This window comes from Girardinichthys multiradiatus, chromosome 4 (genome assembly GCF_021462225.1).
Source record: "Girardinichthys multiradiatus isolate DD_20200921_A chromosome 4, DD_fGirMul_XY1, whole genome shotgun sequence".
Taxonomy (NCBI): domain Eukaryota; kingdom Metazoa; phylum Chordata; class Actinopteri; order Cyprinodontiformes; family Goodeidae; genus Girardinichthys; species Girardinichthys multiradiatus.
The window spans coordinates 40,080,566-40,099,627 of NC_061797.1; the positions used below are offsets into that span (position 1 = coordinate 40,080,566).

At 43.7% G+C, this 19,062-nt stretch overlaps 1 protein-coding gene across 1 annotated transcript in view; it reads right to left on the reverse strand.

Annotated features, from left to right (window-relative positions):
* chd9 (chromodomain helicase DNA binding protein 9) overlaps positions 1-19,062 on the reverse strand; it is a 102,641-nt gene that overhangs the window by 83,296 nt on the left and 283 nt on the right. Inside the window, exon 2 of the mRNA XM_047363406.1 lies at positions 8,973-10,598. Within this exon, the coding sequence (XP_047219362.1) occupies positions 8,973-10,493 (1,521 nt within the window). The 5' untranslated portion in view covers positions 10,494-10,598. The remainder of the gene's footprint in view (positions 1-8,972; positions 10,599-19,062) is intronic.

Consider the following 19,062-nt stretch of genomic DNA (forward strand, 5'->3'; position numbering starts at 1 on the left):
TTATTATTAAGGGAATGTCATTTTAAAACTACAGTTGACAAGCTAGCAGCGACCTGACAGCTCTACCCAGCATGCTCTAGCTGAGCAGACTGATTATTGACCAGCTAACATCAGTTTTCTATACTTGTGCTACACTATAAAAGAGCAGGGCAGAAAGAAATGGTATAATACACATCACAATAAGTACTTAAGCTTTTGGCAGGTTTATTCTATATTACTGCCTGAGTCCATGTATCAAAATCAAAACAAGTGTTACAGTTAACATTTTGAATGTGACGTTCAACTTTATATTATTTTAATGACAGTGAGAATAATCAAATTTCTGTTTTAAATCAAATATACTTGGTCATTCTACAGATTTTATCTTTACATTAATACAGGGATGCATTGAAACAAGAAATATCTTTTACTTAAAGTAACCATATAACAACTTCATCTCAGCCATTGTCTAAAAAGCTGTTTTGTTTTGCTTTGTTTCCTGAAGCAGTGAACTCAAAAACACTGATTATGTATCAAAAAGTTTTCTAAATGACTGGAAAAAGGAAAAAAATAAATCAATAAACCAAAACACAAGGAATAAACCTGGTTTGATGTATTCTAGGATTGCCTTTCTGTATATGGATACAGAACTATCCGATAGTTGGCGGCAATGATTTTGCTTCTTTGCACTGCGAAATTCTGAGTACACAGTCTACTGGGAAACTGAAATTATCAGGACTACTTTAACGAAGCTCCTTGCTGCATAACGTCCACAGGAGAGAACATTCTTTCTGCACCAGAGGAGGTACTGCAGCCTCCTGTGTCCTGCAGTGGTTGCAGGCATGCCACAAGGCCTCCAGTCAGTAGATTTACAACAAGATGTCAGCAGGAAGCATCTACACCCACACAAGTCTGGACAACAGCTATTTAATAATGCAAGCTTGCCCCTAACTGGACAGGGCATCTATTGCAGGTAATCCTGACATACAACTTTAAAAAAAAAAGAGAGGAAAAAAAAAAACATGGCGACTGAAACGTGACTGCCAAATGAGCAAAAGTGGTCTTAACCATGGGAGACCAAGTGTGATGCATTAGAACCTGAGGAGGTGACACCCAGGGCTTAATTAAGAGAAGATAATCAAAACAGGCAAAGTTTGTCAAGCTGCTAATGCACTATGACATCAGACACATCTGACTGACAAGATTTCTATTTAAATAATGTTTGAGAAACTTTGATTAGTGATGTGCCTTCGTGTGATAATGTGCAGACTTGAAGCAGCCTAACTGACCAACTCTACTTCTGCTTATCTATAGATCACATTTAATTGTGTAGATAATGTTAATATGTTAAACTCCTTGACAATGCAAATAGTTAATACAATGTATATGTATGTAATTTGGCAATATTACAGTCTCAAATCAATAGCTAAAATATTTGATTTTGCTCATCTCATATCAGATATTCATATCTGAATATTCTAGGGATAGAACTTATACCTATATTTTGTACTTTAAAGTGCACATCTTAGTTTACATTTTATTGATGTGGTCTGCAATAAATGCTAAAGTTTATAGTTTAAAAAAAGCAGAAACAGGCTTTGATGTTCAGATAGCAGTACATGCAGGGGTATGTCTAAGAAAAAGAACCACTTCTAGATTATTTAAAAGAAATGATAGCCATTAATAGAAGACCTAAAACAAAAACAACAACTTGTCGAAGATTTACTGACACCCCATGAAAAATCCCAAGGAACAAGCTACACATGAAATTTCATTCTCAGTTTCTCTACCCACTTCACATGTGCAGCGTTTGCAAAGACACCAGTCTTCCTGTCTGAGTTCCTGGCCAGACACAGAATAGAGTTAGACTTCTGACTGATAGGAGTGCAAATAAGCACCACAAACACAGACCAGCACAGAGGAGTGTCGCTTGACTGCTTTAGGCAAGCTTGAAGGCCCTGGCTGCTATCATGGGACTAACACTAAGGACCAGCTACAACAGACTAAACCATTTCACCACATAATACAGAAACTTGGGCCAGTCAATCAGTGGTGAACCTTGGTTGCTCGTCACTTCTGCAGCTGACCATTACAGTCACTGGAAACCCTAATTAGTCACATTCACTGCAGGGGAGTGAAGAGTGGGCCGCTGTCCCCTGACGTCCTGCCTGTTCAGCAAACACGCCATCAGCAGGCTTCTCACACATGAGTGCACATGAATAGCACAGTCAGCCTGTGCGCATTGACACAGGCCTGGATGTAGACACAGACAGGGAGGAGGCTCTTGCGTATGGCTCTGCTTCAAGGCCCAATTTCAATCAAGGACCTCTGCAGATGAGTCAATGGGGCCGTGAGAATGAGGGTCTGTTAAGGCCGACCATAAGTTTTGTTGTCACCTGCTGGGAAAGAGTCATGGAACTCAAAATACCACTTGTGTTTTGGCTCAGAGCCACAGATCTGGTTTCAGAAGCAATGGGACATGATGGGTCTTGCTGAGATAAAAAAAAAAATTAGTCATACAACCTGGTCCTATAACCTTGTAGTCACATATGCAATTACTACACAAAACATTTAAGAGCAGACAGAGGCGATCAGAATGGTAATATGATGCCAAACAATGCTTCTGTGCTGAAAGAATCCAGATCTTATAAAGAAAATGTTTATTTAAAAAAAACACATCCACAGGGACATCTCAAATTAAATATTGAAATATTAATTTATTTTACAAAGTCAACCCCTCCTTGAACCGCCACCTTAACGTGGTGGAGGGGTTTGAGTGCTCAAATTATCCTAGAGGCTATGTTGTCTGGGGCCTAAATGCCCCTGGTAGGGTCTCCCATGGCAAACAGGTTCTAGGTGATGGGTCAGACAAAGAGTGGTTCAAGAACCCCTCATGACGACTACAAAATCGAGGCACGTGACGTCGCCCGGTACGGCGGAGCCGGGGTCCCACCCTGGAACCAGGCCTGGGGTCGGGACTCGTCGGAGAGCGCCTGGTGGCCCTCGCGGGACCCGGCCGGGGCAAGCCCGAACGAGAGACGCGAGGCCATCCCCCAGTGGGCCCACCACCTGCAGGGGGAACCGTGAGGGACCGGTGCAAAGAGGATTGGGTGGCGGACGAAGGTGGAGACCTCAGCGGCCCGATCCCCGGATGCTTAGGCTGGCTCTAGGGACGTGGAATGTCACCTCGCTGGGGGGGAAGGAGCCTGAGCTTGTGCGGGAGGTCGAGAGATATCAACTAGAAATAGTCGGGCTCGCCTCCACGCACAGCGTGGGCTCTGGAACCCATCTCCTGGAGAGGGGTTGGACTCTCTTCTACTCTGGAGTGGCCCACGGAGAGAAGCGGCGGGCTGGTGTGGGTTTGCTTGTTGTCCCCCAGCTCAGCCGTCTCGTGTTGGGGTTTACCCCAGTGGATGAGAGGGTCGTATCCCTGCGCCTTCGGGTTGGGGAGAGGTCTCTGACTATCATTTCAGCCTACGGGCCAAGTGGTAGTGCAGAGTACTCGGCCTTCTTGGCGTCCCTGTCGGGGGTGCTGGATAGTGCCCCTCCCGGGGACTCCATTATTCTGCTGGGGGACTTCAACACCCACGTGGGAAATGACAGTGACACCTGGAGAGGCGTGATCGGGAGGAATGGCCTCCCCGATCTGAATCCGAGTGGTGTTTTGTTATTGGACTTCTGTGCTAGTCACGGATTGTCCATAACGAACACCATGTTCAAACATAAGGGTGTCCATCAGTGCACTTGGCACCAGGACACCCTAGGCAGGAGGTCGATGATCGACTTTGTTGTCGTATCATCAGATCTTCGGCCGCATGTTTTGGACACTCGGGTGAAGAGAGGAGCTGAGCTGTCCACTGATCACCACCTGGTGGTGAGTTGGATCCGCTGGAGGAGGAGAAAGCCGGACAGACTTGGCAGGCCCAAGCGCATAGTGAGGGTCTGCTGGGAACGCCTGGCGGAGCCCTCGGCCAGGGATCTATTCAACTCCCACCTCCGGGAGAGCTTCGACCAGATCCCGGGGGATGTTGGAGACATAGAATCCGAGTGGACCATGTTCTCCGCATTTATTGTCGATGCTGCTGCCCGTAGCTGCGGCCGTAAGGTCTGCGGTGCCTGTCGCGGCGGCAATCCCAGAACCCGGTGGTGGACACCGGCAGTAAGGGATGCTGTCAAGCTGAAGAAGGAGTCCTATCGGCTGTGGTTGGCTTGTGGGACTCCTGAGGCGGCTGACGGGAACAGTGAGGCCAAGCGAGCTGCGGCCCGGGCCTGGGAGGAGTTCGGTGAGGCCATGGAGAAGGACTACCGGTTGGCCTCGAAGCGATTCTGGCAAACCGTCCGGCGCCTCAGGAGGGGGAAGCTGTGCTTCGCCAACACTGTTTATAGTGGGGGCGGGAGAATGCTGACCTCGACTGAGGACATTATCGGGCGGTGGAAGGAGTACTTCGAGGATCTACTCAATCCTGCCATCACGCATTCCGTGGTGGAAACAGAGGCTGGGGACTCGGGGTTGGACTCTTTCATCACCCAGTCTGAAGTCACCGAGGTGGTTAAAAAGCTCTGCGGTGGCAAGGCTTTGGGGGTGGATGAGATCCGCCCTGAGTACCTCAAGTCTCTGGATGTTGTGGGGCTGTCATGGTTGACACGCCTCTTCAACATTGCGTGGCGGTCGGGGACAGTGCCTCTGGACTGGCAGACTGGGGTGCTGGTCCCCCTTCATAAGAAGGGGGACCGGAGGGTGTGTTCCAACTACAGGGGGATCACACTCCTCAGCCTCCCTGGTAAGGCCTACGCCTCATGATGCCCTGTGCGGGGTGCTCCAGGAGTATGGAATTGGGGGCCCTTTATTAGGGGCCATCCGGTCCCTGTACGAGCGGAGCAGGAGTTTGGTTTGCATTGCCGGCACTAAGTCAGACCTGTTCCCGGTGCATGTTGGACTCCGGCAGGGCTGCCCTTTGTCACCGGTCCTGTTCATAACTTTTATGCACAGGATGTCTCGGCGCAGCCAAGGGCCGGAGGGGGTCTGGTTTGGGGACCAGTGGATTTTGTCTCTTCTTTTTGCGGATGACGTGGTCCTGCTGGCCCCCTCTAGCCAAGACCTACAGCATGCGCTGTGGCGGTTCGCAGCCGAGTGTGAAGCGGCTGGGATGAGGATCAGCTCCTCCAAGTCCGAGGCCATGGTACTCAACTGGAAAAGGGTGGCTTGTCCTCTTCAGGTTGGAGGGGAGTTCCTGCCTCAAGTGGAGGAGTTTAAGTATCTCGGGGTCTTGTTCAAGAGTGAGGGAAGAATGGAGCGGGAGATCGACAGACAGATCGGTGCGGCTGCCACAGTAATGGGGGCGCTGTGCTGGTCCGTTGTGGTGAAGAGAGAGCTGCGCCGAAAAGCAAAGCTCTCAATTTACCGGTCGGTCTACGTTCCTACCCTCACCTATGGCCATGAACTTTGGGTCATGACCGAAAGAACGAGATCCCGGATACAAGCGGCTGAAATGAGCTTCCTCCGTAGGGTGGCCGGGCACTCCCTTAGAGATAGGGTGAGGAGCTCGGCCATCCGGGAGGGGCTCGGAGTAGAGCCGCTGCTCCTCCACATTGAGAGGAGCCAGTTGAGGTGGCTCGGGCATCTATACCGGATGCCTCCTTCCTCGGGAGGTGTTCCAGGCACGTCCCACCGGGAGGAGACCCAGGGGACGGCCCAGGACACGCTGGAGGGACTATGTCTCTCGGCTGGCCTGGGAACGCCTTGGGCTCCCCCTGGAGGAACTGGAGGAGATGTCTGGAGAGAGGGACGTCTGAGCGTCTCTGCTGAGTCTGCTTATCCCCGTCCAGGATAAGCGGAAGACAACGAGTACGAGTTACAAAGTCAATTAAACTAAATTAAACATCTATTTCATAGATTCACACACAGGAGGATATATTGCAAGTGCTCATTTCTTTTAATTTAAATGATTTTGGCCCAAAATTGAGTATCTCAGAAAAATTGAAAATTAAATAATAAAACAAGGAGTAAATAACCTTACTTGGTAGGTAACTGGAGTAACAGAGGAGGGCTGGCCTCTACCTCCTTGTTGCATCTGTCCTTTTACAAACACATGGAGATGCCTTAACCCCACCTTGAAGTGAAGTCTTTTGTGAAAGAGGCTAATAATGCACTAATTAATGAAAAGGATCACGGATCAAGTTTGGGTGCATATACCATAAATTACATGGTGATACTTTTGAGCATGCCCACGTTTCTGTATTAAAAATCAGTTTTTACTAGTCTTAGGAACAGTTCCCACTTTCTGAGAAACTGAATTTAGGATTTTCATCAGGTGTAAACTATAATTATCAAAATGTAGAGAAATAAATCCTTGAAATATATCACTGTGTGTGTGTTAGGTATCTCTATAATTCATTAAATTTTTTAACCGAATTACTGAAACAAACTAACCTTCTGATGGTATTCTAAGTTAAAGAGATACACAAAAATATTTTGAATAGAAGTTATCAAAAAGGACCAAATGTTACACCTTAGGTGTCCTATTTAAGGAAGACGAAATGCCTGCTGCATGTGATGCTGGTCATGTGTCACTCATAGGCCAGGAAGCTGCATGGATGCTGCTAAGTTACCAGCCAACTGAGGTCCAAGAACCGCCTGAAGCCTGTTACAGCCAGCTAATGCATTCTCTCAACCTCCCCCTCCACTTGTATTCTCTCTCTCTCTCATGCTCTTCCTCCCCGTCTCGTTCCCGTCCTTTCTTTCCTAAGCCCTCTCCTTTTTCCATGAGCTGCTGCCCTCTCCATCTCCCAACCTTCCCCCTCCCCCACATCTCAAGTGCTAACCACTCTTCTACAGCAAGCTCTTTCCTACATCTTGCTCATACGTGCACACGCACGCACAGAAACTGTGGCAGCAACCACAACAGCGTGCAACCACCCCCACACTCCAGCGAGGCTGTCTGCAAGTGCCTCTGGCTCGCCCTGACCCACATATTGATATAGCCCTAAGTATGCTTACAGCTAAGTCCTGAAGACACTCCTGCCACTCTCAACCTAATCAGGCCTGACCTGCTGTCGGCACACAGGGCAGATAGACAGGCCGGGCTAGACTGACCATTATCATGTTGAAAGCCTTCAAACTGCTGTAGGAACCGCCTAATATCCACCTTCCCCCACTTCACCACTGATTGCAGGTTTCCAAGCAGAGAGGCACACGTTCTACCTTGGATAGTTAAATATTACACAAATGACAGGTATCTGTGCCATGAAACACAAGAAAAAAATAAATAAAAAATTACTCTTGAGCCAATACATCCATTCTGTTAGTTAGCTGTACATACATGTATGTTCAGGAAAGAGGTTAAAGAGCAGTGAGCACAGGTGTACCGAGAGCGGGCTTGGACCAGTTAGATTTTAAAAATGTAGGAGTTTAAAACCCCTAAAACTTGTCATTCCGTTACTCAGGTTTAAAGTCCTCATAATGCAAGAGAAAGTGCACAATAGACAGGAGCAGTGCCATGCTCCACCCCCCACCTGTTGCTGCACATTGTTGGTCAGCTGGCTAAAAGAAGGCTCCTACACTTTTCCCTTTCCCTTAAGAACAACAAATGTAGATGTTTGCAAATGTAGGATTTCTGCAAGTTTACTTTTTGCATAGCTATCCTACTACTAGCCCAGAAATTCTCTGTTTAACAAAGGTTATTTCCTAGACAGGGCCACTAGTGGAGTTACTGCTGCCAATAATTCTGTGTCCCCAGGTTGTTCTTACCATATAAATTGCTCTTGCACAATTGTTTTACATTTCTTATCTTTGTTTACATCTTCTTTTAGTTGCTAACCCTGAGCGCTGTACGGCTGAAGGTTACTTCTTGTTAAATGCAGTTGTTCCTTTCCACATTTACCATTGGCTTGCTCAGGAGGAGGGCTTACTGCCAAAACAACAACTCGATGCAAATGGCTGGCTTCCTTAACTTCTGACTAACTTGCATTATAATCTGAATTACACTTTCTTGAATTACATTTAGGATATAATTGGAAACCATGTCATTCAATCTAACCTGTCTATGATTGGATTATACAAAATTTTATTTATTGTGTATTTATAATTGGAAATTAATAAAATCTTTTTGTCTTGTAAAGGGTCTTGACATGGCATTTGTTGTGTTTCAGTGCTACATACATAAACTACATTGAACTTTATTATATTAGGCAAGTTGAAACTACAATAAGCAAATCGATGAAGAAGGCTGAATGTGTGGTGATTAATTTCATCTCACAATGCTGTTTGCTTCCTGAATCATGGGTTTAGAAGTCTTGTCACAGTATAATATCCAACATTTTTAATCCAGCTCTAGATACTGAACAAATTAACAGCAGCAGAGCTTTTCTCAAAAATGAATTTAAAATCTTGTCTGAAGGACAAGCATACGATTTTAAAATGCAACTAAATGAAACCCAAGACTGAATGAAAAATGTGAACGTATTAAAGACTGAAATGAATAAATGTAAAACCTTTTATTTCCTGAGTGGAAAAGAAATGAGCACCGCCCATGACAATTACTAAACCTTGGTTTCAAACTACGATTAGCAAGCTACAAGGGCTCGGTATCAAGCAGCTGAACGCAGGCTAGTTGCCTGAGCAGATAGCCCACAAACCAGTTAGTATCAGCTCATTATACTATGCTTCTCGAACAGAACAACATCTATAAAAAGGTACAATATTCTACAAAATGAACTACTAAAAAAACGTGATATTTTTTTTTCATAGATTTTTACTTAAGTATATGATCCAAAATTAAAATAATGCGTCAAAGACATTATTATAACTGTAATAATCAATATGCCATTTAATTAGCAGTAGGACTAAATGTTGTTTTTCAATAAAATAAGAGAGTATATCATATTATACATTTTGTATTAAATTTGAGTACTTTGAAACCATGGCATTCTACTAAAGGTCATCAAACCTTAAGAATTTTATGACTACAGGTTTTAAAGCAACTTAAAAATGTTACCTTCTCATCATTGCATTCAGTAGCTGTTGGTTTGTTTTCATGCCCATTCTTCTGACTGAAATCAACCCAAGAACAGCTGGATTCGTCCTGTTGCCTGAAAGCATCCTCTAGCTGGGGGAGTAGATCAGGCAGGAGGTCAGGAGGATCCAGGCCTTCCAAGTCTCCATCCTGGGCCTCTGATGTCAGGACATTGTCTCCAAAAGTTTGGTACCCATTAGTGTTAATAGCCCCGCAGCCTGTATGCTGCTCAGAGGACAGGTGGTTTGTCATGCTTGGATAGCAACTCACTGACTCTCCAAACATCTCTGATGATTTGCAGACTGCCTGGGTTTCTCCAGAACAGCATAAGGCTCTGAAGGGACACTCATCTGCCTGGCTAACTGTTGCTCCAGAGTGCAGCTGACTCACGTGGGCTGTGGACTGGAACTGGCATGCTGTCCCAGGCAGCCTAGACACTGCAGTAGTAATTGGTGCGGTAGTGATGGGCCTACATGAAGACTGCTGACTGAGACTGGGTATTTCTGGCTCTCCAGGGTAAGCAGGGAACTCAGCCGCTGGGTAAGCATGAGCTGAACTGACAGAGCATGTGGGCAAGGAGTGAACTGCAGATGACGAATGTATGGGGAATGACAGGGGAGAGTCTTCAAGCCCTGATCCAGAGAAGGCTTGACCTCCCCTAACCAACTGGTAGCTACCCTGCTGCTGACGTGTTTGCAAGCAGGTCCCACTCAGAGAAACATTCTGACGTTCCAAATAAGGCTTATTTGGAGGAGTCCTGGAATGAAACTGGGATTCTCTTACAGGTAATTGATGCTGAGAATGCTGTATCTGCTGCTGGCTGCTGGACTGACCTTCTTGGTGAAAGGAGAAAGCGTGATGCTGCTGTTGCTGCAAACAAACACTTGCTGTGTTAATTTGTTGGTGCTGGTTTAGCAGCTGTTGCTGATGACTGTGCTGCCGCTGTAGCTGTTGCTGTCGCATTCTCTGCTGCTGCTGATCCGCTTGATGATGACCAGAATGGTGCTGCTGTTGAGTAGGTTGTCTACCATGAAGTTGCTGGTTGTGCAGTTGCTGATGACAAAGTTGTTGCTGTTGAGATACATGGTGAAACACATTCCCATTTTGGTCTTGGTTGCCCCACATTGGGCTTCCAGTACTGCAGTACAGCCCATTGGGTTGAGGTACTTGGCTAATGGTGGCATTGTGGTACTGGCCATGTTGCTCACGACCCAAGTCACAACCTGTGCTCTGAGAACTAGAAAACACCTGCCCCAGATGATTCTGTGCCTTAACAGCAGTATAATCAACTAACCGCTGGTTATAACTGGGCACGGCTTGTTGGGAGGAGACTGGCGGCATCATCTCTTGATACTTCCCTGTGCCAAGCGCCTCCATTTGGAGGGGTTCAAAACCAGCACTGAGGTTGAGCTCATCCACAAGCGATGGTGTTGAATGAAAACCATCTTCATCCAGCCCCTCCAAACCCCCGACATAGAGGTTGGGGTCATCAAAAAAGTCCATGACTGAAATCAGAGGGTGATGGGAACCTTTGGGAGCAACTCTGGATCCAAGATGGTCCCAGAGAGTCAATCTTTGCAGTTAAAGCATCTCCAGAATGTTGTGCTCCTGTCAAAAAATATACAAGAGAAAAATTAATCCAAGAAAACACATTTTTGATTAATATTTATTGAAAGTTTTGGTTCTGTCAGTAATCCATCAGCACTTCTTTTCAGCAAAGCAGCTGGTGTAAACCATCCACCAGCAGGTGCATCTTCCTGTATTCCCACCCCTTTCACAAAAACACACACAGTGATATGCACACACAAACTTACGTATGTCAACCCCCCACCTACGAAAGCACTGAAGCTGCCTGCTCTGCTACTGCAGAATGTGTGGGAGGTGCAGACATCTGATAGAATTTCAGCAGCAAAGGGCAGAGCCTGAAGAAGCCCTCTGAGCACATGCATGTGAGTGCTCTGCAACCACAGACCAGCGGAAGATGACAGAAGCTTTCCCAGGTCAGTCATTACATGCTGACTTGCACTCAGAAGCCCAAACACAGACATGTTCCCTTTTAAATGTTTAACATTATTGCATGGCTTTTAGAATACTTTTACAGCTTGAATGGAATTAAGCTTACAGATCTAGACAATTGTAGCCATATTACAGCAGCAACACATGAAGTGAAAGCATTTTAATTAATTTATTTTTTTTTTACAAATGAAAACCTAGAAATGTTATGCAGCCCCACAAAAACATCCAAAAATTTTAGGACAAATGTCCCACAGCAAGCTTTAGAGAAACCACAAGCTTTTTTGTAGCCATCAACAAGCATTTGGCAGAATATCTGACCTCTATGGTAGAGCTCATTTACAGTGGGTTGTGGGTTAAGCATAGACCACAATTTGTCAACAGGGTTGAGGCCTGGGACATTCCAGAAGCTCAATGTTAGCCTGCCATATCCATTCCAGAACCAGTGTTAATGTGCCTCTGGGGTCATTATCCTATTGAAACTCCCAATTAAGCTTGAAGCATCTAGCTGTAGATTTGGGGTCAATCTGAATAATTTGGGGGTATTCCTTTTGTATTATTTCATTCACATTGTGCAGTGCACCAGCACCACAGGGTGAAAAACAGACCCTCACCCCGATGTTACCACCACTGTGCTCGCCACTTTGTTCAGCGTTGGGTTTGATAATCTTACCTCGAGTCCTCCAACCACACTTCTTGTTATTGTGGCCAAATATGTAACTCTTGTCTCATTGTAAAACTGTACCACAAAAAGCATTTAGTTTGACCAGGTGTGAAGCTGCAAATTTGGGAAACGTTTGTTTTGGAGCAGGTAATCAGTTCTTGGTCAGCACGATGAGTCCATGTTGATGGACACCTCACTTTAGTGTAGAAAGTAACACTAGTGGTTTAGCAGCTTTTAGTTTATGATCAGCTTTAGCCTTTTATGGTTATTAAGTTGTTCTGCATTATAGTATTTCTTTTTTTTATTTTTTATCTTTTACCATCTGAAGACAAACCATTGTTTCCAGATGGTAACACCTGGAGACAATGGGTTGTCCAACAAGAAAATTATCCCAAATACAAATCAGCATAGTCCACAAATGCAATTTGTGGAATATGCTTAAAAGCCGGGTGTGTGCCAGCAACCCATTAAAAAAAATTATACCAGAAACCTGCTGATAGCTATAACAAGCATATAATGGACGTGCAAAGTACTTTAAAGAAATGTTAGTTGGGCTGCATGTATAAATTTGAAGCTGCATGCAATACCATTTTGACCCCTTTGGATTAAAAAAAAATCCACAAGAAAATACAAACTTGTGGGTCCAGCTGTTTCTTTTTTGAAAATCACTAAAGTTGTGTGTTGCACAATCATTACGTCCTGTAACAAGAACAGCTTAAATGCATAATTAAAAGTCCAAGGTTACTGATGTCATTCATTACCATGATGACTGTATGCAAACGTCTGACTATACATAAACATTTAAGATGTATAATTATTTAGCAGTGCATTTATACGGCTATAGAAAAAAATAATCATTTAAAATATCACAGATCTCTCAGGTTGAAAGTCTTTCCTCCCAAAATGTTGGAAACCCAGCCAACAGTTTCAAATAGCTATGGCCTTGTCAAAAAACAACTTGTTGGGTCTTTCATATCATGTACACTGCATCTGCAAAGTATTTACAGTGCTGCACTTTTTCCACATTTTGTAATGCCTAATTCCAACTGGTTTTAAAAGTATCTCTTTACTCAAAATTCAACACACAATACCCAATTATGACAATCTGGTTTTCTTCAAACAAGACAACTGGCATTCGCACCAGAGTTCAATCTTTGTTTCTCATGGTCTGAGAGTCCTTCAGATGCCTTTTGGCCAACTCCAGGCTGCCATGTGCCTTTTATTAAGAAGTGGCTTTCATCTGGCCAACCTACAATACAGGCCTGACTGGTGGATTGCTGCAAAGATGATTGTCCTTCTGGAAGGTTCTCCTCCCTCCACAGAGGAACACTGGAGCTCTGGCAGAGTGATGCTGGGGTTTTTGGTCACCTCCTTGATTAAGGCCCTTCTCACTGTGTTAAGACAGCCGGCCAGCTTTAAGAAGAGTCCTGGTGGGTCCAAACTTCTTCCATTTATGAATGATGGAGGCCACCGTGCTCATTGGCACCTTCAAAGAAGCAGACATTTTTCCTTTTCCCCAGATCTGTGCCTCAAGACAATCCTGTCTCAGAGGTCTACAGACAATTCCTGTGACTTCATGCTTGGCGTTTGCGCTCTGACATGCAGTCAGCTGTGGGACCTAATATAGAGAGGTGTGTGCCTTTTCTAATCATTTTCAATCAACTGAATTTAACACAGATGGACTGCATTTAAGCTACAGAAATATCTTAAGGATGATCAGTGGAAACAGTATGCACCTCAGCTCAAATTTGAGCTTCATGGCAAAGGCTGTGAATAGTTCTCTATTGGTAATAAAATAGCAACAATCTCAAACAAACTTCTTTCACACTGTCAGTGTGTAGAATTTAGAGGAAAGAAATCAATTTGATGCCGTTTGGAATAGAGCCATTACATAACTACATGTGGGAAAACTGCGGCGTTGTGAATACTTTCCGGATACACTGTATTTCTATATTTCGAAGCATGAAGGAAAACAATTAGGGATCAAAAGATTAAGGAGCTGTAGCCTGGTTTCCAAAGAAGATAAAGAACTATCTCAGTTGGATACTGGTTGGACAAATGTCACTGACATGTAAATCTGAAACATTTTTCCACTGGAATACAAAAGCTTTGTACCTTAGTACTGTTTTAGAAAGTTAAAAAAAAAAAAACTTTTTAAAGAGCAAATATTTTACTATGGACAAAGACTTTGGATCCCTTTTTAGCAGAAATTAGAACATTAACAGTGTAAAATAAAGAAGATTAGACTAAAAACTGGATCGACAGGTCAGAGCTATAGAACATCTGACTTTTCCAAGAATAATGCAAACTTTGAAATATTTCAAAATAATTAGTCAGAACTCATTTTAACCTACTACTATGGAGCGTGCTACACAACTAGATTAATGGAAAGATGTACATGCCTTCTGGGGAAATTTGTTTCCTGTTCATCAAATGCAAACACCTTAAAAACCTCCACTTTGTTAGGTTAGTATTTTATCACCTGAACAGGGTTGGTTTCTCTTCAAATTTATTAAAAACCAAATAAAGGTCAACAACAGATGCTTCAATTCATAAATGGGAATGATGTTGTAAGGCCTTCATTTTCTGAAGGATTCAAAACTGCTACTTCTAACAAGGCACCTGTTGCACATTTTCGTGCTAAATTAAAACACAGTTGACCAAACGAAAAAAATAAAATTAGACTAAATCTGAATCCACAGGTCAGACCTCAAAGAAAAATAAGAACCTGTAATGGTCATTAAATATCTAACTGGTGCATCTCCGACTAAACAGTCAATTGTTCATTTAAAGATACAAACTGTTAGAATCTTTTGTAAAGCAGGTCATAAACAGCGGTCTATGAGGTAATGTGAATGCAAGCGGTTCAAATTAAAACCCAGTCCAGAACTTGTTCCTTCATTCCACATCCTACCTGCTGCCGGTGGACTTCTGAACTCAACCTGCTTCTCCACATTCAAAATATTAAACACCTTTGGTAGACAACTACACACATGAAAGTCTCGCAGGTTTAAATTTGTAAAGTTGGTTTTTCTCATCCTTTCAACTTTGATTTGATGGCTCTATCTGCCAGGTACTAGAGCCAGTGCCACACTGGGGCTTCCACATTTATTTTTTTGATTACCTGCTTTCTACCTTAACTAATGTTGTTGATTAAATAATGTATTTGATTATTGTTGGGTTTGAATTCAACCCATTCCCAAAGAATTTCACCAAGATGAAATAATATGCATGAGTTCTCAGCTTGTCAAACAAGCATGGCAAGTGGGATGCTTTAATAACTCACTAAACTCCCTTCAGAGTAATGAGAAGGAGTGCATGTCTGAAAGAAACTATTTCCATTGAAGCCATATTGTCTTCAGTGTTGGAGCAAAAGTAAACATTCCCACTTAAATGGATTAATAAATAATTTGGACTGGACTACATTACCCTATCCCTGCTAGACTCTAGTGGTCAAATCAGAGATTTTTAGAAAAATTTAATGTATTGACAACAATTTTAAGTCGAAGCAGAAACTAAAAATACATTTAAGAACACAAGTCTAAAAGGAAATATCCATTTCCCTTTGGAGTGGATTGGCACACAAACAGGCCAAACATCACCATCAGCTCCACTGGCAGCAAACATTAAGCCATTCCTGTTTTGGTTTTGGCAATGCTTCACACTATACAGGGGTTGGACAATGAAACTGAAACACCTGGTGTTAGACCACAATAATTTATTAGTATGGTGTAGGGCCTCCTTTTGCGGCCAATACAGCGTCAATTTGTCTTGGGAATGACATATACAAGTCCTGCACAGTGGTCAGAGGGATTTTAAGCCATTCTTCTTGCAGGATAGTGGCCAGGTCATTACGTGATACTGGTGGAGGAAAACGTTTCCTGACTCGCTCCTCCAAAACACTCCAAAGTGGCTCAATAATATTTAGATCTGGTGACTGTGCAGGCCATGGGAGATGTTCAACTTCACTTTTATGTTCATCAAACCAATCTTTCACCAGTCTTGCTGTGTGTATTGGTGCATTGTCATCTTGATACACGGCACCGCCTTCAGGATACAATGTTTGAACCATTGGATGCACATGGTCCTCAAGAATGTTTCGGTAGTCCTTGGCAGTCCATCTAGCACAAGTATTGGGCCAAGGGAATGCCATGATATGGCAGCCCAAACCATCACTGATCCACCCCCATGCTTCACTCTGGGCATGCAACAGTGTGGGTGGAACGCTTCTTTGGGGCTTCTCCACACCGTAACCACCCGGATGTGGGGAAAACAGTAAAGGTGGACTCATCAGAGAACAATACATGTTTCACATTGTCCACAGCCCAAGATTTGAGCTCCTTCCACCATTGAAACCGACGTTTGGCATTGGCATGAGTGACCAAAGGTTTGGCTATAGCAGCCCAGCCGTGTATATTGACCCTGTGGAGCTCCCGACGGACAGTTCTGGTGGAAACAGGAGAGTTGAGGTGCACATTTAATTCTGCCGTGATTTGGGCAGCCATGGTTTTATGTTTTTTGGATACAATCCGGGTTAGCACCCGAACATCCCTTTCAGACAGCTTCCTCTTGCGTCCACAGTTAATCCTATTGGTTGTAGTTCATCCTTCTTGGTGGTATGCTGACATTACCCTGGATACCATGGCTCTTGATACATCACAAAGACTTGCTGTCTTGGTCACAGATCCGCCAGCAAGACGTGCACCAACAATTTGTCCTCTTTTCAACTCTGGTATGTCACCCATAATGTTGTGTGCATTTCAATATTTTGAGCAAAACTGTGCTCTTACCCTGTTAATTGAACCTTCACACTCTGCTCTTACTGGTGCAATGTGCAATCATTGAAGACTGGCTACCATGCTGGTCCAATTTTGCCTTGAACCCTCCCACAGTAAAATGACAGGTGTTTCAGTTTCATTGTCCAACTCCAGTAATTTCACATCAGTTCCTTCTTGCTTTGTTACCTTGACATGTTAGGCTCAGAAATAAAAATCAAGCATGAAATTCTAAATCCCTCAAAACGTGAGTCGTGATATGGTTTTGCAATTTTGTTTTGAATAGTGTGCATGTGATCCGTCTCACACTGTTAACATGCAAACACAGAAGACACGCTAACCACTGCCTCTTAGTGTGTGTAACATTATCTATGAGTAGCTTAAGGGCTCATGTCTTTTACTAATGTACTTGAATAGTGATAAAAATGGATTCATGTGCAGCGGTCGTTTGCGATGATACTTCTGGGTTTGTCCCAAAACAACAATCAATAGAGATCCAATATGAGTGTCTTTCTGACTGCAACCCTAAAGAAGTTAATTAACACTAACAAAACAGATAACGCCATATTGGAAAGTATTTCCAGAGAAGATTTGGAAGAAATAATTTCGCCCAGTCTTTCAAATAACGCCTGAGACGCTGCAAAATTCCAATACAGCCAAAGAATACAGTAAAGAACACGAGTAAACACCTTTGAGGAATTGATTAAAAGCAGGCAAATAAACAGAAAAACAAGAATAACAATACAAATGGATGTTTGGGTACAATGCCTTACAAAAGTATTTAACCTTTTAACATTTTGGTACAATGATTTCCTAATATTGTGCTAGTTCAGATCAAACATATTCATAGGGTAGAAAGGCCCAGTCAAAGTCCAGATCTAAACCCAATTGATAATCATTGGCAAGACTAGAAAGTTGCAGTATACACTCTTGGTCCATTTAACCTGACTGAGCTTTAACAATTTTGCAAAAAACAATTGGTACAAATGTCTGTTTCTAGATGTTCAAAGCCGAGAGACATACCTCAGAAAACTTGCAATAATGGACAGTAGAAGTTGGCGCTACAGAACAAAGGTGTGTGGTTGTAGTCTGACAAAAAGGGAAAACCTTCAAATGGTATCAACACTTTCACAAGGTATTGCAACGCTGATCAGCTGCCTTTTGTGATGTCACCAGAGGCATGGGCTCCTGGAAGATGGTTTCTGGAAGGGTATTTTACCCTAATAAAGCAATAATTACAGACAAAACAGCTAAAAAAGTTGTAAAAAACTGATCACATTACTATAGCTAAAAATGAGCTTGATTTATTTCACAGAAAAGCCTTGATATCATTAAGAAATCTATCAAATGGGGGAAAAAAATAAATCTCTTGAAGAACAACTTACTTACGCATTAATGTCATATTTTCCATGCACTAAAACCCAATAGGGCCACTGATTACTAAATTAAACCGCTCCCAGCTGGCCTCGGGCAGAGACTCTGTTCCTCCTTCGTGGGTTTCCAGCTGTTTCCTATATAATCATGACGTCCACGCACGTGCAGCATATCAACAGAAATCTGACCCCATAAAAGCTGGGCCCTGAAACGCCAAATACACCCAAAGGCCCACAATGGCAACTTCTGCGCAAGTCAATCCGTTTAAACTGCGACTTTGGGAATATAATCCCGGGATTAACGTGTGTAGAGCTGGCCATTTAAAAAAAAAAAGTAAGCAGAAGAACTGCTGTGGTTAAAAGCAAGTTTAGTGTAGAAACGTGTGTTCCCGGCTGTAAAAGGAGCAACAAGTCCCATTTGGAAACATAACATTTAAAATTTTTGATCTTTAATAAAAGAAAGCAGACCTGCACTCTGGGGTGAGCAGCATCCATTTGATCTTCCTGCAGAAATGGCTTCAGCTCCTGTGAGCTCGCTGCTTGATGGGCCAATGAAGCAGCAATGTGTTGCGCTACTTTTAAAACACAACCAAGCAGAAACACCACGCGATGCACGTGGGATATCGGCTTTAACATGCTAAACTCTCAGCCTCGAGCTGTCCGGAGAGAGGGGGGGGGGGCGTCACACGTGGTCAAACCTCCACTGTGGATTCAAAAGATGTCGTGACGTTTTTCCACGGAGGACATGGTAAAAAAAAAAAGAAAGGGGGGGGGGGGAGAGAAAGGCCGAAGATAGATGGAGAGGTCGTCACTGGTAGTGATAATAATTAGTTCGACTTTCGTTTTCTTGAAAATTCAAAACTATCGACGTATTAATCCCGCTTGCATTTACATAACGTTCCCATCCTGACCCAGCCCGGTTGGTCGGTGACAGTTCAGGACCACCACCAGCACCACCGAGAAATAAGAACTACTTTAAAGCTGCGGGGGGTTTTTGAATTAGGCCTATCAGGCAAACTCTCAAAGTAAGACTTGTTTATTAGTTGGTCTGATGAGAAACTTAAGTTCATTTAGCTGAGCGGTGTCGTGTCTAGCAGGAAGATACACGCTCAGATAGGCGGTGTGTCATCAGACAGCTGAGCCGACCCTCACCAACTGACTGTCCGATATTTGACAGCACCGAGCCTGAATGACACAGAACCGCTCGAGTCCGAATTCTGCCTCCCGCAACAAGAAAAATAGGTGTT